The sequence below is a fragment of the Chelon labrosus genome, assembly GCF_963514085.1.
Source record: "Chelon labrosus genome assembly, chromosome: 1".
In the NCBI taxonomy this organism is placed as follows: domain Eukaryota; kingdom Metazoa; phylum Chordata; class Actinopteri; order Mugiliformes; family Mugilidae; genus Chelon; species Chelon labrosus.
In genome coordinates this window covers 14,350,340-14,377,234 of record NC_140337.1, presented here as the reverse complement: position 1 = coordinate 14,377,234, position 26,895 = coordinate 14,350,340, and the positions used below count along the sequence as shown (strand labels likewise).

Below are 26,895 nucleotides of genomic sequence, written 5' to 3'. Positions count from 1 at the left end.
TATTGATAAGCATTTGCTCTGAAGTGTCTTTGTTGGGTTCTTGTCCAGGAGTTACCATTGTGTCTTCATCTGTTGTTTGTCCACCAACCAACAGTCAGACAAAACTCACTGTAATAGTCCAAATACTGACACTACTCTCTTGTTGTTTTGAGGTCAGGACACATCCCAGCTGTGCTATAGTGGTGGGCTTCATTTTTAGTAAGAATGCAAATTACTGGATCTAAAGAATTTCCACATTTTTGATGTTGGGATTATTTTCTTTTTAAATTGTTCTCTACATTTCTAGAACTGGAAGTACAGACATAGTCAATGCAAATCGACATATTCGTAGGGATGCATCAGAAATGAACCCACCACTCCTTTCTGGTGTGAACTGATACGTTATTTCCACGCATGTTCGTTCCACATGGGGAAAACATCAGGGGCCTCATGTACGAAGGGTGCGTGCGCACAAAAACGTTCCGTACGTACTTGTTCACGGAAAAGTTCAGATGTATCAAGAGTGAAATGGCCACGAACATGTATGTGCCTCATGCCAACGTCATGACTGGCGTACGCTGGCTTCTACAGCTGTTGATCCTTTGGCGACATTTAGAGGTGATGCTGGGAAACTTTCATAAATTTGAAAACAGTCATTTCGACTGATCGAGACTTTCTAGTCAGAAACATGGTGGTGCAAAACAAGCTCAAACAAGTGGCTGAAAACAGATTGAAGAATCATTGTCCATTTACACACAGCCAGTGATTGTCATCAAGACTGGCAAGCTTAACTCTACTTAGTATTTCATATTGCCGAGTAGGCTAAAGACAAACAAATCATTTCACACAGTCCACTGAAGAAACCCCTGATCATAGTTATAGAGTTGCGTGTTACTGCATCAAGAATTGATTCTAAATTGAATCACAGCACCAAGATTCAAAACCCAAAGATTCCCAAAGACTTACGGAGAAAAGTTCTTTTGTTTTTGCTCAAACATGCACCTGCAGAATTACATTTAATTAAAATATTTAATTCACTGTTAATATGAAAATGGATGCATGCTGAACAAATCTGCCAAAAGTGTCTTGTTATTGAAAATTAGAGTTAAAATGAGTTACAAAACACTTGAGCTGATGAAGTGGTAACAGGTGATTGTTTATCAACACAGGAGTGGAGCATCAAGAAACCACCGGGTGGTGGATGTGGAGTGTCTGACTTCTGGATCAAAGTGCCCATATAATTGAATTCTTTGAACACACCGTTATGTAATTTTTTTTCTACAGTACAATTGGGCACAGAAGGTTTTCTTCTTTCCAAATTGAGAGAATGAAAGGAAATGTCTCCTTCTTAAATCCCACTCTGTACTTTCTGACAACAAAGCCGCACAGCTCCCTAGACTTCATTTTGGATGTCGAAAATAATTCACGTGGGGAGTGAGGCAAGCTGTCGTTAAAAGACGGGTGGCGGGGTGGGGGGGATAAATGAGAAATGACTTGTGCACGGTGTTGTGACTGGCTGGTTGGTTTCATAATTCTACAAAAACTGCTGAGAGACGAAGACGGAACATCTGCTCCGCACATCTGAAGTGCAGTCTCCGGTTTAAAAAAAAAACAAAAAAAAACCTGATGACAGGAGAAGTTCTTATTTTGCTGTATTCCTCTCTGGTGTGAAGCGGACATCTGCGCCGGCCTGATTGCTCAAGAAATCCAGGAATTCATTTTAACCACTTTCCATCAAATTGTCAGAAACAAGGTGGAGAAATAATTGCTCTCGCCATGCTGTAATCTGTGAACATTTTCCTACATGTCATATGTAATTCTCTATGTGGTGTAATAAGCTACTCAGAGCAGTCTGTCTATTCAAGCTACCATTTTGTTATCTTGGTCTAGAGAGTAATGTCCTAAACGTATGTGGGTAGTGTTACGGCTGAAATGGATGTAAATTGATGCAATTTTGACGCTTCATAACGCAGCAAGAAACATCCAACATCGGTACACGGTGCGCTATGATGGCATTATGTTTTATACTTGAGTAACATTGCATGTTGAGGTTGGCGTGCGATCTAAAGAAAACAAAGAGCAAAGGCAAAAAAAAAATAAAAAATGCCTTTCGAAATCACTGCTGCACATCATCTCTGTATTTCTTGCTTTATGTCACTGTTTTTGACACATAATCTCAACAACAACATTTTCCAAGACAGGTACTTGTTTTTATTTATTACATTTCAACACGGCTATGATCTGAGGATTTTTCAACCATCAAAACTTTCCGTCGTGTACTCTGGAATAATGTTTGTCAAACTCACCGCCATACCTGACGGCATCTGTCATTTGTTATCACGTAGAAGGATGTTTTCTAATTGAGTGCATGGACAGTTTTCTGGGTCCTGAATAACTTCTCCAGGCAAGCAGTTATTGACTGTTCTCCTGCTGCCAAGTAGTTTAATACCTCTTGCTTCAGGTTATTGGTGCTTTATTGTGCTTTTCTCGTTCTGATTTGAAACACATAGTTGTTAGTATTATTAAAAAGTAGCCTGGCTGTAAATACATGCATTATTTAACATTCTATATGTTTGGAGGGAGACAAGCAGCAATTTCCAATTTGGACATGTGGAATTATAAGCTGGGTTTTATTTATTGGACATGTGTGCACCGCCTTTGAAGGCTGCACCTTAATTGGGGTTTTAGCCCAGTTTACTTCACACTGTCTCTCTGTGCGTTGCAAACAAGTCAACTTGTTCACAGTTTGCAAAGCTTGAGAGGAAAAGCATGCCCAAAAGATTAGCCTACATTCCTGGTCAGAAGGCGACGCCCACCTACTTTTAAATATTATGAAATGCTCATGTACCACAGTGCCAGCATTTCCCAGGAGGTGGTTGAAGCACTGAAGGAGAGAGAAAAGAAAAATCCTGTTCTATGTAAATATATTTGCCCCTTAGCCCTTCTCGATCCAGGCAGCGTACTTGCAACTTGCAGTGCTGTTTGCAGTGTACTGAAAAAAAAAAATAAAAATCCCACTTTTCATGCAGTGTTCAACAAAAATATGAATATCACTAGAATATTTATCTTCATAACCCGTGTAAAGTCGGATGGGGTCGTGTTTACTGCGTTCACGAGAAAAGTCCATTTGAATAGTTCTTTCTTGATGTATTCACAAACTCGTAACTGGAAATTTTTGTACAGGTCGGACTTCACAAGTTGTGGCTGATATTTTTCAGAAATGGATGCAGTTGGATGGTAATTTAAAGTAGTGTTAAGTTGTATAGAATTTTAACTGTAATTATATTTTTTGTTGAAGGAAAAGGCAGATGTTTCCAACACCCTCATTCTTTCATTATACCTTTGCCTTTCTGCCCTTAGATAAACTGGTTGTTAACCGTTCGCCTAGATTCAGTTCAATTAAACTCAGTTCAGTTCAGTTTTATTTATATAGCGTCAATAACAATACAAATCGTCTCAAGACACTTTACAAAACCTGGCCTGAAACTCCCGGAGCAAGCCTGAAGGCGACGGTGGCAAGGAAAAACTCCCTTTCAACAGGAAGAGACCTTGAGCAGAACCCTGCTCATATGGAGGGACCCATCTGCCTAAGGCCAGCCAAACTCCCAACAATTGCCAAGCAGCCGTGTTGTCATGATTCAAGTGTGATGTTACCACTTGCAACACCAAGCATGTTGTGTAAACGACGTAAAACCACAATCGCTCAACTTCCATTTTGAAGGCAGCAGATGTATTTTTAAAAATAAGTGATAAAAACTGAATATTTTTGAAACGGTTATTAAAAGAAGCAGTTTCATTACTTAAGTACTGTCGAGTTTAAAGCTTGGTCTACTTCACCTCTTGTCTTGTCTCTACAGACGATGCATTCAGGCACAGTAATACTGTGTAGGCAGCACTCAGAGCCAGTTACAGAATAGTTAAACCTGTAAATTTGGGGGTTTCAAAATAGCACTATATGTAAAAAGCACAAGTGAAATCCTAGTCTTTATGAACCCTATTCAGTTTGGTGTGTTAATTAAAATCATATGCCTCCGTTTCGTCAGATGGATGCTGGTATGGATATTTAAAAATCACGATTTGTATATATTCCTCATATATTTATTGAGCCTCCGCAGGCATATGTTTTATCAGCACTCACAAACATCCCAATGAAAATACATTGCTTTGACTAGATTTAATGCAAACCTCCGCACGTTTAATCTGTACACTGAATCATGATGTTAAGGGCAAAACGTCGGCCACCGCTTTTACTCCTCTTATTCTTTTAAGTGAAGACACACAAACAAGAAAGAAAATGCAGGGCCACACAGCAAAATACTTACAGTGCTGATGAATGAACCGAGGTTTTAATTCACAAACCACACAGCTGTGTCGCCGGGGCGAACAAAATGCGCGTGAAAAAACAAAGCAGCTTCGAAAAACATCGCACTTCATCTGTCAAACGTTCCCCTGATGATTCATTGTGGCTGACATCAGTGACAGAAAAAACAGAGCGATGGAAATCTATTCAAATGTGGTGAGGCTCAATTTCCCCTTTCATGAGAGAACTGTGGATAATATGTTGGACCCAGACCAGTAGGGGGTAAAATAGCTTCATCAGTCTTTCCAAGTCAAAGTGAGGTGGAGGGAAACAAGTGAAACGCCGATGCATAACACTGACATTTTTTAATAGAATTCATTTATAACAAATGGAACTTGTGTCAGCAAAGAACTGAATTTCATACAGACTTCTTTCGCCACCAATGTAACCTAAGTAAGAAAATAAAAAGCACTCCTTTCATTCAGAAAAAGAAACAGTTTACGCTTACAACTAATCAGAGGTAATTGTATGATCTTTTTAACAAGCCATTTTTTTTTTTTTACAATTTCATTATTTAATTTTCAGTCTATGCATCCAGACGAGAGATAGATAGAGAGAGCAGAGAACACAACGTTTATTTCTGTTAATGACACTCCAAGCTTGAATGGCAAAGCCACAAGAACAGATGGTTGGGGGACAGATTTTTTTCTGAAGTCATCTGCTGGAGTAACCATGGCATCAGAATGGATGCTCTTTTTCGCCACAAACTTTTTTTTTTTTGTCTTTTTCAAGAGTTGATACCTTTTTTGTGTTATTTACATACACACAAAGTGAACGTTTAAGGAGAATTATTATTATTTTTTTTTTAGATGGGTTCAAGTAATATATTATTGGGTTTAGAATCAATAGGGCAGTGCATAGTACAAAGATAGAGAAAGTGCAAGTCTTCCTACCAGGCCAGCTTTGGCCATTCTGCAGTGTATCACCATGCATCTGAAAAATTAATAATAATGATAATAATAAAAAAAAAAGGGAAAAGCTCATGTGAGAAAATAAACAAGTGAACATAAAGTAACATTAGCCACCATGAGGTTAAATAATAGCACTTTTATATGTCAGAATTATGACAAACGTAATCGGTCGACAGAAATAAAAACACATAGCTGCTTGAGTTAAGAAGGGAAAGAAAGCACCTGGAATGCACATCCACAAAGCCATCAGAGAGGGTACGGAGAAGATGCTGCTCAACATGACGACTGAAACGTGACTACAACCCGCTGTCTCTAACTGTACTGTCACAAAGAAACACACCAGTTTAGGATTGTCAGGATAACAGAACTGAAATTGCGTTTGTATTTCTCTAATCTGCTCTCTGAAGTTGAAACCTAAGGCATGAAGAAGAAATCCTTCGGTGACGACCTGTGCATTAAGCATCTTTTTCTTTTTTAATAAATGGGAATAAATCATGCTTAATGTTGTCAAATACGCCTGTAGTTACAATTAACTTCATGTTGGGCCTTGTGACATGGACTGTTATTTCATCCTGTTTAGTTCTGAGACCACTGTTCCCTCACTACGCCTGAAAGATTTAAATATACTCTATGTGTTTTAACTGTTTTCTCTTGAGGTCAGTGATATATAAACCGTTTTATTCACTCAGCCACAATAAGGCCACTGAAAATGAAAAATATGACCTTTGAAATGTTCTTATTTGCATATATAATCTCATCATGTGACAAATGAATACCAAAGGTAAATAAACTATACATTTACATTTACACTAAATGCCTAGAATAATCAACGGATACATTAATATGTTAAATGAAACATTATAAAACAGGCATAAATATAAGGCACTCTAAATGCAAAATGAAAAAATAAAACAAAAACTGAATGGTTTAAAGAATCACGAGAAGGTGACGTCTTTGTACCTTGCCCTACTGTGTGGAACGGTGAGTGCGGCTGCGTGACCCCCCCTCCCTCCCCTCTGCCTTTTAATTGCAAACTGTAAGAGAGCCTGAAAAATGCACCAGTGTTGCTTTGACTGGCACCTGTCATACCCACTCCCACACTTCACTTGCACATGGAGGGGGGAATGGGTGGGGCGACAATGTCGTGTCGTGAGCGAATAACATATCCACATAAAAACCCCTATCTAAATACACACACATATTTATTGCACAAGAAAAGATGCACTGAATCAGAATACAGTTTTGTCCTACTGATGTGCATTCCAGTGAAAAATATCTTCATTTCCCCCATAGCACACAACTCTCATAGACAATCCATATTTCATATACCTTTAACTCATAAATGATTTGCTTTATCAATATATTTAGAACCATATATTTATACTTATATAATATATATTTAACCATCTGTACCATATATTTATATATTCATATATCTAATTCATCAGGTTCTCTCTTATCATCATTGTAACATGGAAGAACTAAGATAATCGGTAGCAGCAACTTCATACTTTGCTCATCCCTGTTGATTCCACAAAGCCCCAGTTTATCTTATGGGAGTAATTAAGTTACCATGTACGTGATCATGGACAGAAACAACAAAAAATAAGATCCAGACCAAAAAATAACTCTTGAACAAAGTTACATTTTGGTAGTGTGAATTTCGTTCTGTGCACTCGGTGCAACAAAATGAGGGAACAAAACAAAACAAAAAACAAAAAAGAAAAGCAAAGAGGTTCAATGCAAAATAGCACATACGTTAGAACAGTTCTACAGCTTTAAAAAAAAAATTAACATTTACGTAAGTACGTTTTATCACTTTTTCCCAAGCGATAAATTTGTGTAAAAAAAGGAAATTCACACAGTTCAAAAAAAGCACATCAGCTGTATAATAAAGTACTAAAAAACTAAATCAATAATTTTTATTTATTTCATAGATCCTTTTAGCCTTACCCTCTCCCCAAAATTTAGACGATGAACATTGTGAAAGGAAAAGGGGTATTTATTCGTTATTACTTTAAGTCTGTCCTGCTCTTGTGGACCAAGCATTGTCTTCTTTTGCGATGGGTTGTCTGTGTGTACTTGATTGTGAAACAGATTTTTTTTTTTCTTTACAATGTGCATCAAGTTTTTTCCCCCCAGCAATTCTGTGTGCCTCCAGTGCCTCTCGTAATGGTTCATAATCACTGATGCATTTCTGACGACGTCGTTATTGTTCATTTACTTTTTTGTTGTGTTGGTTTCATTCAGTTTTATGAGCCCCAAAATGAATCCTTGAAGCAAAAGAAAAGGTAATTCCGTATGATGCTTCAACAGTCAGGATTCCCTCACTTTGTGTCAAGGCAAGGTTTATTGGGGTTGGGAAATACTTGGTCCTCCGGGAATCATCTTTTTCATTTTTTGACAAGTCATGTCGCACATCCAACACATAATGAGTTGTTAGCAAGGAGTTAAGGAGTACTTTCTCAAGCAGGAATTTATGGCTCAGAAGAGAGGCTCGCTGGGATTTCTTTTTCCAAAGGGCCCTCTGCTTTTATCCTCCAATACTGGGTCTTTTACGTTGCATAGTGATCAAAGCTTCCCAAGTACTCCAAGCCAGCTCTGTAGCAGAACTGATATTGATCCTGGAACCAAAGAAGAGAAGAGTTTAGAGCCTGTTGGAAATGATTATACCAAATCTAGATACTAGAGCTGTATGAAATATCAGCTGCCTTTTTTGTTCAGTGCCGAGTATAATAGTTTTTATACACTTTTTTTGATTTTTTTACTCAAAGATGCATCTTCAAAACTTGAATGAATAGCCCCTCTGTTACCCTCACCTTCCAGGCTTATCGTACAACCTCCGGTGGCATGTCTAAATAATATAATAATCTCAAAAAATACAGAAGGCCCTTTCAAGAGCCAGTGTTTGTCCATGCAAGGCTACTTCAGAAACAAGGCTGTGCAACATGGTAGACTCCATGGAGTAATTATTATGAATACTACATTTCTATATATGTATGCTCCAAAACCTTACACACTAGTCTGTCACTACACGTTGATGTGTTGGGCCAATTGTTCTGTAAGGACGAGATTAAATTTTCTTTTTATGATTAGTTTAAAAAAACAAACAAAAAAAAACAAACAACAAAAACAAACCAAAAAAACAAAACCTCACCTCTGTCTGCACCATAGCTGGTCTTTGTGTCCGTAGCATTTTCACTGTCTGAAAGATGTCTACTACGCCCTCGTATCTCATTCGTTCCAAGACGATGCTGAGGGTGATGAAAACTCCAGTTCTACCAACACCAGCGCTGTGAAAAGAGAAATCAACAGGGTAAAGAGGTTTATGGTGTGGCCAGAGGATCTAGATTATTCCACAAGTAGATTGACAATATAGTGCACCAGTATGCTAATTTGATGGATGGGTTGAGTTGGAACGACTGTGTTTCTTGCACTGCTGATGGACACGAACAGTTTGAGAGATCTGCATTTAGTTTCACGTCATATAATACTCAGCTGATGGTTTGGTGTCTTGTACTGGTTGGTCACTTACCTACAGTGGACCGAGATAGGACCATCTTGGCCGAACTGCTCTTTTGTTTTATGTACTTGGCCAATGAAGTCGATGAAACCCTCTCCTGATTTTGGCACTCCTTGTTCAGGCCAGTCTGTGAACTGAAACTGCCTTACTGTCCGTGACTGTCCATCCTGAGAACACGGGGTGAGAAGAGAGAAAAAATGGGAATGAATACCCAAAGTGAAACTAGGAAGCCAGTTTGGGGTATTTTGCTGACAGGCAACTGATGGCAGTTAATTCCATGACCCTCTCCGTCATAACGATCCACGTCGGGTTGTTGGGTTTTACAGTGCAAGGCTTCTTTCTTTAAGAAAATCCAGCAAATGCGCCAAGTTTAAAGCATCAGAGAAAATGTTTTGTTATTAAAGATGCCTGTCATTTTACCTGAATGTATTTTATTTAACACTAAAGATCCTAATTCCTTTGATGTGCTACCCCTGACAGGATGCTTGGAGAATCGACTTTGAGGGTGTGCATTACTTAAGTGATGTTGTATCCCCATGATAAGGAAAGCAATCCCATTGACGAGACAGTGTAACAGGCTCTACAAAGAGGGAGTCTGCACCATTTATCTGTGTAAGCCTTTGATGGAATTAAAAACTCTGGCAGCTCAGTGCTGCCGGCACCACATTTGTTTTTTTCACACATTGACATGTGTCATAATTTCCACAATTTTATATTTGTGCTACACTTAAGGCCATAGTTGGGTATAAACAAATATTTGATACAATGCCAAAACTTCGAGCTAATGACTGCTGCAGAAAAATGTGTTTTAATTACAGTCAGTCTTCACCATCCAGCATGTTCATCCCTTTTATTTCAATCGATTTTCTTGCTAAATAAAATCATTTGGTTAAGAAGTTGCATTATGAATAAAACATGTAATTACATTACTTACATATCCAGATTTTTTTTTTTTTGCAGCAGTGACCATAAGTTACAGTGCATTGTGACTTAAGTTTTACAAATTTACTCATGACCTGGTCAGTGTCCTTCATGACCTGCTGGTAGGTTATAACCCAGACTTGGAAAACAATACCACTATACTGAACTCTCAAAACAACAGCACTGATTTTAGCTCCATTCCCACAATGCCTTGTTTTGATCTTTAAATTTGTGTGTGAGACAATGTCTGCTTACCCTGGCATCAGTCACTTTGAACTCCCTCAGGATATACTGGGGCATGTTATACTCGGCCATGGGGTCCACCACAAAGTACTGGTATCTGGCCGACCTCTCTGCTGGCCAGTACTGGTGGCATTTTTCCTGTAGGGAGTGAACAACACAATACCACAGTGAGCCACAACATTCTCTTCGTAAACTAGCTTTGCTATGTCCGTCCCAGATACAGTATGTACTCACACCGTATCTGCTGCTTATCCTGAATCTATATATGGTATTTCATATAAGGCTGCCAGAATGAAATGATAAAAAAAAAAAATAAGTAGATGCATACCCTGCCCATTTCTCTAAGCTTGGTGAGCATAACGACAATAGTAGAGTTGTGCTCCCAGAGCATTCTCCAAAAGTCCTCCGTTGTCTCTGCCAGTGGTCCCTGCGTTGCAATATAAGCTTTCTGTTGCCTGTGGGAATAAATCACATGATGATCGTGTGTGGTTGGAACATGAAATATATAACCAATATATGTAACAACTGACCAAACGGCAATGGGTATAAATTAGCTGACTGCCCAGTTGCTGGTAAACTAGCATCAGCAATATGTCATAAACTAGTCACATCAGTATTTTAGCTCTTACCTGTACCCATCAATGAAGCTGGCATTGATGTAGTCAGAGCCCTCAACTCCTCGAATGGGCTGAAGACACACTCGTGTGGACTCGTATGGCATAATGTTAACAAGGCGGTTCTTGAACTTGTTGCAGGGGAGATTGGCACTGATGAATCGTGATGTATGGGCTTTAGTGTTCGCTAAACGCTGCACGCAAAAAAGAAAAAGAGATACGTTTAAGCATACTGGTGCAAGGTAGAGGCACTGACATTTCCTCATTTCCCTTGTGACTGTGTTTGACACCAAATGTGTGTCGTACATTATAAATATTTCAGCTCTATGAACAATTGCCTTGGGAGTGGTGAAGGATCCAAAGCATAATAAGCGGCACAAAACTGGTTCATGCGAACAATATGTGTAAATGGCATCAAAGTGATTATCACAGCTTGCCCTTCTCTGGGGGAAAAAAAAACATGTTAGGATGAAAAGACAGGGAAATTGATAAATAAGCAAACCTTGAGTGGACAGCAGTGAGGTGTAATCTAACCTGTTTATCATCTCTTGGTGGAATCGGCATCCATCACACAGCAAGAGAGTAGGTGACAAGCAAGGCAATACCACGCACACAGCTACACTGCAGACGGCAAAGAGCTGGAAAAGGTTGGTTGAGCATTTCATTGAGAGTATGTTGCTCAAGTGCTTCTGGCAACTGTTCTGTGGTGGGGCAAACCTGTGTTTGGCGTTTTCATGTAAACCAAGACGCCTGTTACTCATGGAAGGCAAGTCATGGAAGCAGAAGGAGGGATTTATTGTATGTTGGGTTACACAAGTGAGTCAACTAATTGGAATAGGGAGGAAACCACAGGCCCCACATTGTCTAGTGTGCCTAATGGGACCTGGAAAAGAATTGGGGGGGGTAGTACTGAGAATGGCCAGTCAAGGACATTGAGGCCTGAAAGTGAATTTAGACGCAAGATGCCAATGAGATACGGGGAAAGCTTTGGTCACAATGTTCTGAATCGTAAGATAAAGCGCCGCTTTTTCAAGTAATCACTGATCTAAAGTTATTTGCCTGGGGATCTTCCTTCAGTAAACAGTTCGTACCTTGAACTCAAGCTCCATGCCAGTGACATTCTCTCCACCCTCTATCTGAGTCAGTTTCTGGATGTAGGCGTATAGGTTTCTGGCGGGCACTTCGGTGGTGCCGCAGTTGACGGCCTCCTGGAGTGCGTCGTGTATGAAGACATACTGGTCCTCTGTCTGCACCATGTAGTTGCGCTGGGCACGCATTAGTGTTACATGCCCGTAGATATCCACAGTCTTCTCGTGCTTGATACGTTCCAGCATGGCATCAATCACGATGAAGCAGCCTGTGCGTCCCACCCCAGCACTGTAGTCACAAGCAACACAAAGAAGAAAGAATATTAGCTCATGAGTTGGTAATACCCATCTTGGTAAAAGCACACAATGCATCCGGCTGTCTGATCTCCAGTCAGAGAAATGATCGTCAGTCCAGAAGAACTAGACACGTGTTTTCTAAGCATGTACGGGAACTTGAAGTTTCTTTCTACCAGCAATGAGGCCAAACAGTAATTCTTTGTGCCAAGTTTGCCACTTTAGGATGAACCATTTGGCTTGGAGTGTAATTAATTTGAAGTGGCACTGTGTGGAGAAGGGTGTTTGGCACTCACAGTCGTTACTGGGCTCAGCGTCTTTCCTCTCTGGATCCACCTGTGCTCTCTAACTGATCAGTACTAATCACTTATGCAACAGCCACATTTAACCTTTATCTCACAGTTCCCGAAAAGCGAACACAAATGTGGATGCACAATTGTTTGACAGCTTTGTTAATGCGGTGGGTAACTTCTGAGTTGTGTGCAGCTGACTACAATTAACGCCGTTAGATTAGCACGGTACACCTCAGTAGCGTAAGAGCTTTAAAAGAGGTACTGACTGGCAGGTCTCTTCATTAAGATTTGCATTGGCACATTTTTACATTAGTATCTGAAATGCACAAGTGGAAAAAGAGAAAAGCACTCTAGTGACAACTAGGGAAAATGTTTTACTGTTTCACTTTGACCTCTCCTTGCAGGCCAGCTTGAGCCACACTGTTTAAATGTAGCACCTTGTGCGGACTGCTGACGATTTCAAAGTGCTCACCCCTGCACATTACATGTTTTAATAGCGCTTGGCTCAGCACCGAAGATGTTTTCTGATGACGGTTTATTTACTGTAGGGTGAAAGGGTAGAGTTAAACCTTGTTTGTTAACTCCCCTCCCCGTTCTGCAAAGCTCAACGTTGACCAGACAAGAGCCTTACACATGGCACGCCAAAGTAAATAGGTTATTCAATTCATTAAGCTGACGTGCCTACGAGGTTTGAGCCACGCTCTTGTGCCATGCCTCCTCCTTCAGATGAAGCATTTGTTTTTCATTTGCTCTGAGGAACAGGGAGAGGGTTGAGAAGGAAACTCGAGAGGGAGTAAAGTTAGTCCCCCTGGGCCAAGTTTGGTTAATGTGCCATGCTGCACTGGAACTGTGCTACAAATGGAATAAAGACACGTATGGGAGTCATTGGCTTTAACAAATGATCTGATGATCACTTTCAAAATGGCTGACACTGGCTGAATGAGACTGAACTTTTGTGACAAACTCCTCACAGCTCTAGGGAGAATGCGAGTGAAAGACAGAACTGGGCTGCAAAGAAATGTGAAAGTGTCTCAGGGTTATTTGAAGAATGAATCACTTCCAGGCCCGAGAACACCTCAGCCCTTGGGCAGGGATACAGAAACTAGAAGAGATTTCTCCCTTTACCCCAGCTGTTTCCAATCTGAAAACATTTTACAGTGTAGACCTGAGTGTGGGAGAGTGATGACCTGCAGGAGAGTAAGTGACAGAGTGACAGCACAGAGCGAGAGAGAGAGACAGAGGAAGATGAGGAATGGGGGAGGGAGGTGAGGAGAAGGAGGGTCCGGTCGTGTTCTGCAGCTAGAGATACTGCCAGTTCTGTTGAAGTTGTGAGGTTCCCAGGTTAGTTTTCTAAAAAGCTCTGCTGTGGGAATACATATAAACCTTTTTTTTTTTTTTGTAAATGTAAGAATAGGAAACTCTTGGAACATGAGTAATATTCCTTTATTAACCAGTGATGGTGGTGTGTGTGTGTGTGTGTGTGTGTGTGTGTGTGTGTGAGATGGGGTGAGATGGTGCAGAAAGCTGTCGGTACATTTGGCAGTTGAAGGAAAGCTGGCGGACTGACTGCACTAATGACCTGACTCTGCCTTTTCAGCCAGTCAAAACCAGCTGCTCTGGACGTCGGCACACATTAAGTGTCAGACTAATATTCTTTCCAGGAGTTTAGGGAATAAGGGATGTGAGAGAGAGAGAGAGTGCAGTGTAAAATACAGCTGCAACGAGTCCCATGAAGATAAAGCATGAGCGGCGGTGAAAGCAATTACATATGTATTGTTACAAAATCTCTAGCTGTCAGCTAACCTGTCACCGTTTTGCTACTCTGCCTATAAAACACACAAATTGAAACTCACAAGGATCACTGCATGGCTGTTAATAGAGTCTGTCATTTTAGTCCTGTATGAATACTTCGCAGAATGTGAAAAGTAAATGAAAAGAGTAACTCATTACCCACTCGGAGCCGTAGAATTTAGTTCACTCAAACAGATGATGGCTGCTAACTTGTGTGTTTCTAAGTTTAGCCACAACCCACTGGAGGGGGATAGCTGTCGGCTTGTCACCAGTCATTTCTCCTTTATTTTACTGATTACTTGCTAGCACCATGGACAAAAACCAGCAGTCGTGTTCTTAGGCTTTCCATTTGTCAGACTGTATTAGAATCACTTCTGTTGTTTCTGTTTGGTGGTGCCGGTCATCGCCTGACACTAAAAGCAGCCCCACCCTTACTATGCAGGAGCTAAAGCCCGAATACTGTACAGTCATTTTAACATTAAGGTCTTGAGGAATTGAGACCTTTTGGCAGGTCTACCCTGGCTTAATTTTTTAGCCCTGGAGGTTACCGTGGTGAAAATCCATCTTTCCAGGGTTCAAGCTGTGTGCCTGTGGCCTCCTGTCAGGAACTACTGGTAGCTATGGGAGTGTTTCAGGTGTGATGACAATACTTTTATACAGAACGGTTCCTTACAGTGACAGCCATACTGTTCTACAAAAATCTTGAGTACACAGCAAGATACATCGATTGCCTGCCTGTTGTGTTTCCCCTTTGCTCTTTACCTTCAATGTGATATGGCTCATTGATTAGATTTTTTAAATGTAGCCCAAGATAAGAAAATTACAGACAGTTTGCCCAATCACAAGCCATTTTTTTTTATTTGTAAGTGCCTTCCCCTCAGATGCTTCTGTGTAACAAACCACCTGGAGTGTCAGGTTTTCTTGCTTAACTCAAACCAGACCTGCAGCATAGCCTTGGCCTTCTGCTGTCCTTTCACCAAACTGGTTAAATACACAACTTCAGCTTGCAGTTGTTTTTCTGCAACCAAGTGATTGTAAGTTAAAACAGTTCATCAAGGAGACCACATCCTACAACATTCCTGGATACCACTATTTACAGTCATGGGGAGACAAAAATGTGAAAATGGCTAGGTTGTCAGTTGAGTCCTTTGAAGCTGGGTTGTTCTATGAAACGTTTTCCTTCTGAGTCACCGGGAGAGGCCTGTGATCTCTGTGACATTCAATCTTGTCCTTTTGACCTCTTCTGTGACCTCAGAATGCCTGGGTAACACTTAAGCCACAAGAGCATAACCGTCCCTGACCTATGGGTTACTGAAAACAGCAGACACGCCAGGAAAGCAGGGAACATGGTACAACATGGAAGTAGATTTAACTTTGCTTGAAAACACATGAATGCATTTTGATTGATGCTCTTAAATTCTCCTGTGGGAGATCCATTAGCCACCCACTAAACCCATTTTAACGATGTTGCATAAGCATGTGCAACTCAAAATGATCTCTTCTTCTTTTACCATTTCTTTGCCTTACTGTTTTCTACAACTGAGATATAATCTTTGACCGTGCATTTCATGTTCTTTGTTTTACAGTGTAAAAATCTCTTTCTTCTGGTGTCTGTGGTGATTCATACAGATGCAATCATTTGGTGGTTAAATCTGAGGAAATGTTAGACAGGAGTTGCTGACAGATGATATGTTTTTAATTAGCGATTTGTAAGGAAGGAAACCATGTATAATTTATTTTAAAAAGTTCTAAACATTTCCTCCTAAACTGCCATTCATTCTGTTACACAAACAAATCAAAAGCCACTGATTGCTTATTTTCCTGCCTTTATGGTCTTCACATAAGGCGTATTAGCACGTACATTCATGGTAAGCTGCAGTTTTTTTGATGCACCAACTAATCAGTTCATTGACAGATTAAATTTTTTCCCAGAGCCACAAAGTCTTTTTCCCTTAAGCTTTTATGTAGGAATTCCACTTAAACAGCTTCAACAAACAAAATCTGCACTGATTTTTTTACACTACAAAATATTTTTATCCGAAGTATAACTGCTGAACCACAAAGCACTCATCATGTTATTTTGCGAGTCTGTAAATGTAAAAGATGGGTCTATTTAAAAATTATGGTCAGACGTGACGTTAAAGGATTTGGAGCTCACACATGTATCTGATAGGGAGCCAGAGGAATTAAATAAATCTGCAGAGTGACATTAATTCCTGCATTCTGGTTCATCGTAAAAAGTCAGGGTTTTCAATTTGAAGCGATTCAGCAACTAGCACTAATTAACTTCAGCATGTGGTAATTCTAATTCTTCTGTAATCCCCCTTCCCTTTTTTGTCACTTCCTGACAAAAAAGTTTGTATCTGTTACGCTCGCTATCTCTGCGTCTTAATTTTTACTTTCTTTTTTTTTTTTCCTCCTTCTGTTGCTTTTTCCGTGCGGAGGGCTCTGATGACTTCCTGAGTTAAGACCTGCCAGAAGTCTGTGTTATATCTTTGTGCTCTCTGTTGGGAGTCTGGCCTCTTATGTCGCTGAGGGAAAGTGAAGTTGCCGTGAAAGTTATTTGTTTCGGATGCAATGGCCCAAAGGATAAGCCAAGGACTTGTGGGCTGTTGATGTGCGACATGTTAGTGCTGTAGCAAGCAAGACGACAGGTCTGCCTGTATCTGTGTGTCACTGCGTGGGAGGAGATGTTTAAGTTTGCTGAGGGCAATGACACTAGTACTCTTTGTGCTGGGTTTGTTGAAAAGACCTTCTGATTTAAAGTGCCTCCTGTGAAAGCTAGTTTGTTTAGGCTACAGTTTACTTTCTATCAAATACACTCACAAAAATCTTCTGAGGTCTTTTTAAAATATCAGTACCCAAAAGATGCACATATAAACCTCTAAATAACCATGAACATGTTGTTTTGTGTTATTGTGTTTGAGTATGTTGTGTTGTTTTTGTGTTCGTATGTATTCATATATTCATTCCAGCAAATTGAAAGGAAGAAAAAAAAACCCATTTCATGCTTCAGGATGTATTTAAGAAACCATGTTGTTTCCTACCTGCAGTGTACCACCATGGGCCCTGCGTCTGGAGGATTGCAAGCTTTCACGCGCCTCAGGAAGGCCAGGAACGGAGTGGGGTGCTCTGGTACCCCATGGTCTGGCCAGGCCGTGAACTGGAACTGCCTCACCTCTCTCTTCTCGCTGGAGCCATTCTGAAGGTGGAGATGGAGACAGGTTAGTGGCCAACACGACTCGCATCACATGCAGTTATCGTGGGATTTAAGTGGCTAGGAACAAGTCCTTACTTTAAAAAGTGCAAATGTCCTGACACAGTATGTGGCCAGCTCTACTGTGTCTAGCAGAGTCACTTGGATAAGACCATATGTCTCCGTCCCTCGTGTAGGCCAGTATTGGTCACATTTAACCTGGATAGGAGAGAAATACTGCATTAGATAAGGTCTTAGCATGCGTTTATTAGCATCTTCTGTCATATAGTTTGAACGAAATAGTCTGGGTTTTAAAGCATGTTTCCCTGCTTTTCAGTTGCACAGTCCTACAAGTCCACAAAGTTAAGTCAGTATTCCCCTTATTCCTGCTGACTAGGTTTGATTTTCCAATCAATGAAATGGCCTGAGATATTTGTATAGAGCAAACAGCGCTATTAATTGTCCTGGCATACTCTATAATTACAAAGGTAAGCACAGTTTCCAGTAATATTATCGCCTCAGCTTTATTGCTATTCGACTCTACAGCTTTGTTTCCCAGTAAACGGCCAATAAAACACTGTTCCATTAAAGCATTACTGCTTAGTTGACAAAGACAAGCAAGCACTACTGGTGTTGTGGAGGAAATAGGTGGATTTTCATTCACTTGTTTTTCTTCGTATTGTCCTTCGCCACTCATGTGGTTTTTAGGAGTATGTTTAGTGCAAGTGAACTGATAGCACCCTCTTCAACATAGTTCTGTGCGGCTGTTGAATAATACGACAATTGGACACCAATCTGGAATACTATTTAACAAGTGAACCATCCGCTAATTCCATTTCCTAAGCAGCTGTTGTAACACTGACACAAAGAGCAATGAAGTGTTTGTGACGCCAGGAGTAATGACATGACTCATAATAGCGTTTACTTGCAAATAGTCGATCTTTAGACATGCAAAACATACAAAGGCAGCTTGAGTGCTTCCCAGTGAATGATATGACTGATTAATATGAAAGGCGCGAGCTGTTTGCAAGTAACAAAAGCGCATTATGTGCTACAAATGTCTACAAACAATATAATCGTATACAAGGATCGGGGGTGGGGGGTGTTTCCAAGGACAAAGCGAAGCTCATCTCTACAGTAAAGCAGACACCTGGCATCATGAATCAAAATTAACTAACAACTCATGACTAAAGAGTATATTTGCTTTGCATATTGTATGAACACTTAGTGAAACCTACAGTCGAGACTTAACATGCGGCCAGGCTCTTGGAAAAAGGCATGCAAGTGTGAAGGTCAGTATTTTATGGACTCCGTGGAGGCTTTCTTGTGCTCGGTCAAACACTGCGAAATGTTTGAGGGAAAGAAATTGTGGCGTTTGATCATGTCACTCTGAAAGGATTACAAAGTGCATAATGTGGCTTTACTGCCTTGTCTCTTTATCACTGATTGTAATCCAGCGCCTTCAGCAGTGGGAGTCCAATGAAGTCTGGCCACTAATCAGTCAATTCTACACGATGCCAGTGTGTGAGCATTTCTTTGGTCCTCAACCAGCCTTTTGTATTGTGGAGGATAAAAATGTAATATAGTAATTTTTTCATAGGCTTAAAAAAAAAATTTAGCTGCGGACTATTTTTGTGCCTTACCCTTGACCTCTCCTCCAGTTTGGTCATCATGACGATGATGGCGCTCCTTTGCTCCCAGATCATCCTCCAGAATTCACCGAACGTCTCTGGCAGAGATCCTTGGGTGGCAATATAGGCATTCTGCTTCCTGTAGCCATCTATGTAGTTGGCGTTGATATAGTCACTTCCAGGGATGCCTAAAAAGAGACGGAGTGTGACAACAGTTGCTAAGTGAAGGGACATATATTATTTAATACTTCGACGGTTAATTTTGTTTGTCTAACTCAATGTGGAAAAGACAATGAATGTCACGAAACTGTGGCATTTGCTTCGTCTTAATATGTCCTTTCGCCCACACGTTGTTGAAAGTAATGTCAGATTCTCGCCCACACAGATAACACTGTATGAGGCTATTCTCTGCTTTTCTTTCTGACACTGTGTCAATAACGCCAGTGTTTTCTGTAGGAAATGCAGCATAAAACAGTGACTTTTGGAACCTGTGTCTCAGCTGAAAAGGATTTGTATTTGCTATCAACAACACATTTAAATTGACCATTATTTCCCCCCCTCTACCATATCTGCAACTGACTTACAGATAAAGCTTGATCTCCAGAAGTCTATCACCTCACATCGGAGAAAAACAAACCAACAAAAAAAAAAAATAGCAAAACAATTTTCCCCCACCTCTCCTCACTCCTCCTTCCCTTTGCTTATATTAAATGAAAGGCACAGCAGCCTTGTCGAATCCTGGGGAAAGAGACAGAGCTGACAGCTAGTCAATGCTTTAGGACTGGCAGTTTAGGGGCTCCGTGCACACATGGTCGACCAAGATAAGTCTCATCTGCATGGGCGCCACGTCTCAGAGAATCCCCTCACTCCAACTGCTTCCCCTCCCCTCTCTCCCCAAGACTCCCTTTTACTCCCAGGTAACTTATTCAACATAAAAAAGCAAAGAAAATGGAATATGAACACATTCAAAAACCCACACACGCATTATTTATTTTCATTTTTTTTTTTCTCCAACTGTCCCCCGCCCTCTCATTTTGCTGTTGAAGTTGTCCACACAGCCAGGCGGCCGTGCATTTCCGTGATGGACAAGGGATAAGCACAATTAAGCCCAGTGTTCAGTTTGAAAAGAAAAAAGCAAAAGGAGACATTACTGTGGTTTAATGAGAATAAGGCGAGTTGTTTAATGCACATTTGCAAATGGATTTTGCCTTTATGCTTTCTGTCACTCAGGATTTGTATAAATTCTGCTATTTTTTTTCTGTCCAATGTGGCTATTAAGAAATAAACACAGCTACAGTGTTGTTCAGCGCTCAGTCGTCAATGGAGAAAGGCAAAAGAATCTCAAAAGGAATTCAGAAAGCTTTTAGGGTGCAACACTGTACGAATGATCATTCTTAGAAGTAGTAATATATTCATTTTAGGGGACTGGGCATTTTGATTAGACGTTAGCCGTTCTCTGATTCTGACACTGTCCTATTACAGAACAGATTTATACGTTTTCACATTTTTATGTTTCGTCTTTCTTTCTGAACTTCTTCACTAAATATAGACCAAAAGGAGTGAGTTGTGGAGCAGGAATTGTTCAAAATCGTGTTTACAGACGATGATAAATACAGACTGAACATGAACTGGACAATTTTGTCAAACCGAGGGTAGAAAAAGTTTAGGGGATTAACTTTATTTACCAGTTTAATCCCCCTAAGTGCTTGCTTTGTACGGTCAGGCAACTTGTCAAGAGGTGCTTTGTCAGTTGTCAAAAGTAGAGCAAATGCAGTCGGCGAATGTGCTCAAGGCGGCTGTTTGCCAAAGATTCTGCCGGTCCATCCCCAGCATCAATAAATTCTGTCTTCAAACTCTGATGTCAAATCCCAAATCCCTTTTTATTCAAAGGACTCAATCAAAGTAAACAATGGACACATCGCTTGCCAGAGGGCTTTGTTTTAGCTTTAGATGGAAAAGAGGAAGTCCCTCATGTCCCCCTGGCTGAGAAACCCTAACTTCCTGCAGCACAAAGGCTCCAATGTGGTTGTACAGATGTGTTTATATGCGTGGCTAATGGAGTTCCACCAACACTCGAGCCATTTCTGAGAGACTGCAAAAAGGGCTCTCTGAGTCTTTATCTGTTTTCGTCACATTATCCATTTACTACTTTGTTTATTTTCCTCCATGGGAGCAGTTGAATGGAAATGGTTAATTAATAGCAGTGTCTATGCGCGATTGTGTTTAATCCAATAAACTGGTGAAGGAGTCAGCACTTAACTAGCCATTTCAAAATTCCCTTTCATTCGTTAGAAGCTGTAGCTGCTTTTTAATGTCGCAAATACTCTTTCCGGACTGCTTCAAGCCAGGTCTGTAATGGGCTTATGTGAAAATTGTGAAAGCAATAATGTATTCAGAAAAATCTGATGTTTGTAGAGCTGCTGCCACGTCTTTTTTACTAACGACACGCAGTCACCAATAGAATCTTTATCTTGTGAGTGGTTGAGTTTTATCAAGTTCAGGTACAGTAGCAAATTAGCAGAGCTATATTATATTGTGTTATTTTTAAACTGATATAACCACAACCAAGTAATGCCATGTGTATTGCAAACTCCAATACACTTATTTTCTGGCTTGCTCACTGCTGTGATTTGATTGATTAAATTATGCTCAAGAAACAGGCCATGGTTTCATACAAAATGTTACCCTAAGGCATTATAAAGAAAAGTAAAAGTTTTTGGTAAAACTTGCCTAACTCTAGTAATTAATTAGATTTTAATGCTTTCCTCAGTATTTTAAGAGAAAGGTGCCTTCTTTCTTTGCAAACACCCGAGGTATCAAAACAGTATTCTGACGTGCTCGTGCAGGAATAGAATTTATAAGTACGGGGTAGTTGAGCTCCTGAGGTCTCGAAGACACGGTTGCACAGGCTATCTGCAGAATCAATACAGCAGTTAGTGGGCGGCATACCATCAATAGCAGAGAGCAGGACTCTGGAATGGTCGTAAGCAATCACGTTGGCATATCTGTTCTTTGGTTTGTTGACCTCCAGGTTGGAGTGCTCCCATGTGAACTGCTGACCAGGGTCGATGGACTGTAAGAGAGGAGAAAATTCATCATTACTGCAATGTAGTGTTTTGCTTTATAGGAACATAGACAAGTAGATCTCTTTTTTACTCTTATCTTCTACTGGATTTATTTACTGGATGCATTTTGTTGCGTTTAAATACATTATCTCTTCAAGAGTGTGTTTTTATACTTAGGCCATAGTCGGTTGAATGCCTTTAGACTTTAATCAGTGGCTCTGTTTGCCAAGGTTTGGACAAATGCTTCTGAAGGTCTTGTCTGCTTTATTTTTTTCTATTTTTGCATGTCTGTACACACATAGCATATTTACTGTAGAGGAGAGGCTGAAAATATACATTGTGTTACTGTCATACAGAATATTGATTTTTTTTTTTTTTTTTGCGCCGCTAAACTTCAAGTATGATGCAGAAAGGTTGTCAAGTATCGACAGAACATTGCTTCATCTCTCGCTTTCCATGAATACCATTTCCTCTTAACGTCAGATAAGTTTGACTGGTCATTTAATCACAAAACTGTCACACAAACACATAGAGCTTTGAGTTTTGGCACGTTGTGTGAGGGAAGCAGTTTCTTTTAAATAACAAAAAAAAAAAATGCTTTTGCATTAACGTAATCATTTGTTTTATCATTAAAAGTTAAGAATGTATGTCGGTGTACTATTGCAGCCACTTTGCACAAACAAAACATAGTGAACATGGACTATATCTCTTTCTGATTTGCTGATTTAGATCATGAATTGTGTCATCCGGACGTTTAATCTCCACACGTGATTTAAGTAGAGTCTATTCTGTAATCTCAGTAACAATAGAGTGTCTACATCCCGCGGAGTCTGAGTTTTCCTTTGTTCTGGAAATCTTAAAACATAAGTGGCGGAGAACAATTTGTAAATGAAAAACTGTCTCAACTGTGGATCTTCCAATTCTAAAAACTACGTGCACCACGTGTCGTTCGCACCGAAATAAATGCCACATAAAAATGATTAGATTTACAAAATGCATGTACTCTGAATTGGTCACAAAGGAAAAGCTTGTGGTCCACAAGCTTTGCTCATTTGATTCGCCGGACTTTATGGCTCATGGTAGAATACGGCACTTGAGACTTGTTCAGTTCGCTATCCAAGCCCACTCTCAGCTTTGTAACGAAGGAATAATGGTCCCTCATCACTGATAAATGAACTATAAAATATAATGGGGCAAAGGGAAAATATAAAGACATGAAAGATAGCGTTCCATTTCACATTGCAGGAAAAATATTGTGCATGTGTTCTTAAAAAAAAAACTGACTTTTTTATGAGTTCATCTTCAGTGGAGGCAGTAGAAACTAAGAAGAAAACACTGAAATTAACTGACCTTTGTTAAAATATATGATTATTAATTTACAATTTATTTAGAGAATGTATATGAACAGTGAATACATGTAAATTAGCTTTATTATACACTTTTAGACCAATTTAGTGATGACAAACGTTATATAACTGCTGAGACCATATGGAAACAGTAAAAGGTCTTTTCAGTGGTTAGAAGCTCTGAATACATTCCAGCACCGAAATCACCTCAGCAGCAGTATGTGGAGACAAACCTCTACCTAAGCCCAATATTTTATCAAAATATGTTGAAACAGTGGGCTGCAACATTGCTCATAATAAAAATCTTTATTTCATTGTGCTCGCAAAATTGCTTTCCACTGCTCTTGAGTAAGCGGTATGAAATTGGAATTCAATGTACTTAAGCTGCAATAATGATTGGGCAGCTTGGCATGCACCCACACGGTGACCTCATAGATCTTGGAGTTGTTGAAGGACCTGCGGGGAAAAGGTGGTCGTTTCTTATCTCATTCAGAAAGGACCACCTTTGCTTGCATCGTTTTTTTTCAGGCTGCATGAGGGTTCTGCAAATGCAGGTTCGTCTACACAGCAGTGCTCACATTCAGGAAGCATTTACACTGTCTGCCTACAGACTTCAACTTTGTTCCTCAATTAATATTCATTTTGATAGTGGCCTTACATGTGGGAGTGAGCTAAAGTATTAATATACATATTTCATGTGTCAGTAAACCATAGCCTTTAAAATGTCCTTGATTTCTTTCAGAGCATTAGTTACTCCATTTTACTTAAGCATTTTTTTTTTTTGCATAGTCCATATAATGTTTTTATGCAACACTTTCAAATGTGGCTTGAAATACATAATGGAGACATTGATGTATTATATATCATATGAGCCTTTGTTGTAGCATATGCTTGCAAGTAAAGCACAGATGTTACTGACATTAATAATGGCCTCTGTTCAATTCCGGTGTCTTAGGAAATCATGTCATTAACAGGGCATGCACTAAAGCAGGGTCCTGGCATTGAAAATGTAATCCAGCCGTTATTATTGTTAATAATAACACCGGAGCTTTTCCTCCTGTGGCACATCAATTGGCCTGCAAAAGTGTACAGAATGATTTCATATCTTGGTTAGTCTGGTGAAGCTTTTCTTCTATTCATCTTCAAATAACAAGATGACATGCTGTTAATATGAATGAACTGTTGAGTAGTTTGCGTGTTTATGCTGTGATAGGACTGTGTGAATTTTACGCAACACATTGAACAGTTACTGTAATTCCTTTTTTTGTAGTTCCTTTGCACACCTTTCTGATACGAGCCATCATCTTGCATTATTCCTCTTTGGAATTCTTCAATCAACGCTGACACTCACCTCATATTCCTGCGAGAACTTGAGGTTGTCGTTGGCTTTCAGGCGCTCCAGATGGTCCGCCAGGTCCATGATGGGGATTGGAGGGTGGCTTGCCATACCTGTCAATCAGACACACTGGAGGTCAGTCACCAGTCTTGTCAGAGGGCATCACCCACCACAAGCAAACGGTGAATCATTAGATAAGCAGCATGTGGTTATAACAGGGAGAATGGAAGAGTGGATCTTGTTAGGCTAGTTTGTACACTCAAAGCAGTGACCATGCTCATAAAGAGAATATGGACACAGAAGCCAATGAGAAGTCATCGAGCACACTTGCCCCACTAGGACTCTCCCTATCGAGAGAGAAGAACGTTATTCCCACGAGATGCTGCAGCGGATAGTTAGCATGACAGTAAGGCACGGACACGAAACAAACATCCCAAAAAACAAACGAACGAAAAGACATTCAATGTTAGGCCAGATGTTGACGTCTGCTTTGAGTGATGACATGTGTTCAGGCTGTCATTTCAAACTCCGCCCCCTGTGATGACATAGCATTAACGCCAGATGGATTAGAATGGGATGAGAATTACAAGACTTGGCAGGAAATAAAAAGGAAAAAGGAAGGAATTGAAGCTGAAAAAAAAAACAAATCATGTCAAATGGATAATCGAGACCAACTAACTTGACAAATGGAGGTTACTGTGGTGACTGGGCGGACCTGAACCTGTGGAGGAAACGGCGGTGGAATTAAGTACATTGCAGACGTCCTAGCAATGTGATGACTATTTTTTTCACAAACAGAAGGTAGAAATTGAAATGTGACAAGAAGTAGCTGCATGATTATGTGTATTCTACATGGGACATTCATTAGTAACAAACAAATCGTCATGCTAGAAGCTTTGCTATGCCATCAAGCTTATTTCGTGGAAATAAGACGGCAATACAGGGAATTAAAATCTCAGCATCGCAAAGCAGGGTTAAGCAAGTGGTAAGTTTGCTTCACTTTGAGAATGTTGAATAAACACGTGAACACAGGGTCATTGTCTAGATACACAGTAGGTGTCGAGGGAAAAGTTCAAAAACAGATCTTCACCAAGACACCTTTTCATACGTGCTGTCACAATCCAGCCTGTGGTCAAAAATGAGCACCTTAAGAATTCCAGGGCCACTTTGACACACCAGTTGGGTGAGAGACTTTCTCTGCAGCACAGAGGTGATGTCTCATTTTGGTTTCTGGCACAAGTGGGCATTAGCTAATGGAAGCTGCGATGTTTTCCCACCCACTCTCTCATCTCTCCGAAAGACGGCAAAGGCTGTTTCTATTGCAGCCCACTACTCAAAATCCATTTCCACCACAGGGGGACAATGAAAGTACCTTTCCCAACACACCGTCGCTCAAACATCAAGCATCCTTAAGATGAAAATGTCCATTGAGGGGGTAAAGAGGTGAAAGGAAGGGTAGAGAGAGAAGGGGAGAGAGGTGGTCTAATGTAGAAGCGCTTCAGGACTTGAGAGAAAGTGGTCGGGTGGAGGGAAAAAAATGTTTGGTCCTTTTCGAGCAGCGAGAGAGCAAAGATACCAGCTCTCGGAAATTCTGCTGGGGGTGGGGGAGATGATGGCTTGAGAGGCAAGCGAAATAGTGGAAGGATGGTTGAGATCACTCTGTGCCAAAAGGAAAAATACCCCTCTGCTCGGATGAAACGCTCTGTAATGGTCCTAAAATCATTGAAGAGCTTTCATAAATATGCATAATCTTTTTCGATAATGAGCCTGCGGGGATAATTCATCCTCCTTTCATACTAGCTGACCTGAAAAATATGGCTTTGATATTACAACATTATCGCCACTCTCTGAACACCTGTACCAAAGAAGTCGGTGCCAGAGGAACTCAAACGGCAGTTAGGTGTGTCACTGTGGGTCACGATGGGGGCAAAGATACATACCGCCCTTCCAGGTGATAAATGGACTGTGGCTCCCATCTTTTCCCAAGGCCACGTGACTGAGCCAAGGCACGGCCACTGACCACTCACCTCAGCACTAAAGGTCAAAGCAAGTAAACACTACTGTTTACTGCTTGTCACCACTTTCTCATTGCTATCAGTTGGCTTGCGTACAGAATAAAACGCAAAGCCCTCATACAATTCCTTCTGCAACTCTGCATCCTGTGCCCTTCCGGCAGAACGGTGCTAATCTGAGCGAGCACGAGAAGTGTTGATGACCTGGATAACCCGGGTGCAGAGGAGGATGACAGGTGCCATTAAACTATCAAGCTTGCATTTTTGCCTCTTCATTTTCCACTGTCTCCAG

The 26,895-nt window shown here is 40.5% G+C and overlaps 1 protein-coding gene across 4 annotated transcripts in view; it reads right to left on the bottom strand.

The window, feature by feature from the left end:
• Positions 1-4,629: 4,629 nt before the first annotated feature.
• Positions 4,630-26,895, bottom strand: part of LOC311490724 (receptor-type tyrosine-protein phosphatase delta) — a 121,488-nt gene continuing 99,222 nt past the window's right edge. For 2 of the 4 annotated variants that reach the window (XM_084548370.1, XM_084548373.1), the window contains exons 22-34: positions 25,271-25,312; positions 24,607-24,704; positions 21,794-21,917; positions 18,857-19,032; positions 17,313-17,432; positions 17,065-17,219; positions 11,643-11,928; positions 10,567-10,745; positions 10,266-10,392; positions 9,950-10,075; positions 8,786-8,940; positions 8,408-8,543; positions 4,630-7,874 (exon numbers count right to left, since the gene is read on the bottom strand). In XM_084548370.1, the coding sequence (XP_084404496.1) occupies positions 7,806-7,874; positions 8,408-8,543; positions 8,786-8,940; positions 9,950-10,075; positions 10,266-10,392; positions 10,567-10,745; positions 11,643-11,928; positions 17,065-17,219; positions 17,313-17,432; positions 18,857-19,032; positions 21,794-21,917; positions 24,607-24,704; positions 25,271-25,312 (1,793 nt within the window). In that variant the 3' untranslated portion in view covers positions 4,630-7,805. The remainder of the gene's footprint in view (positions 7,875-8,407; positions 8,544-8,785; positions 8,941-9,949; positions 10,076-10,265; positions 10,393-10,566; positions 10,746-11,642; positions 11,929-17,064; positions 17,220-17,312; positions 17,433-18,856; positions 19,033-21,793; positions 21,918-24,606; positions 24,705-25,270; positions 25,313-26,895) is intronic. The other 2 variants (XM_084548371.1, XM_084548372.1) reach the window with 1 other exon arrangement.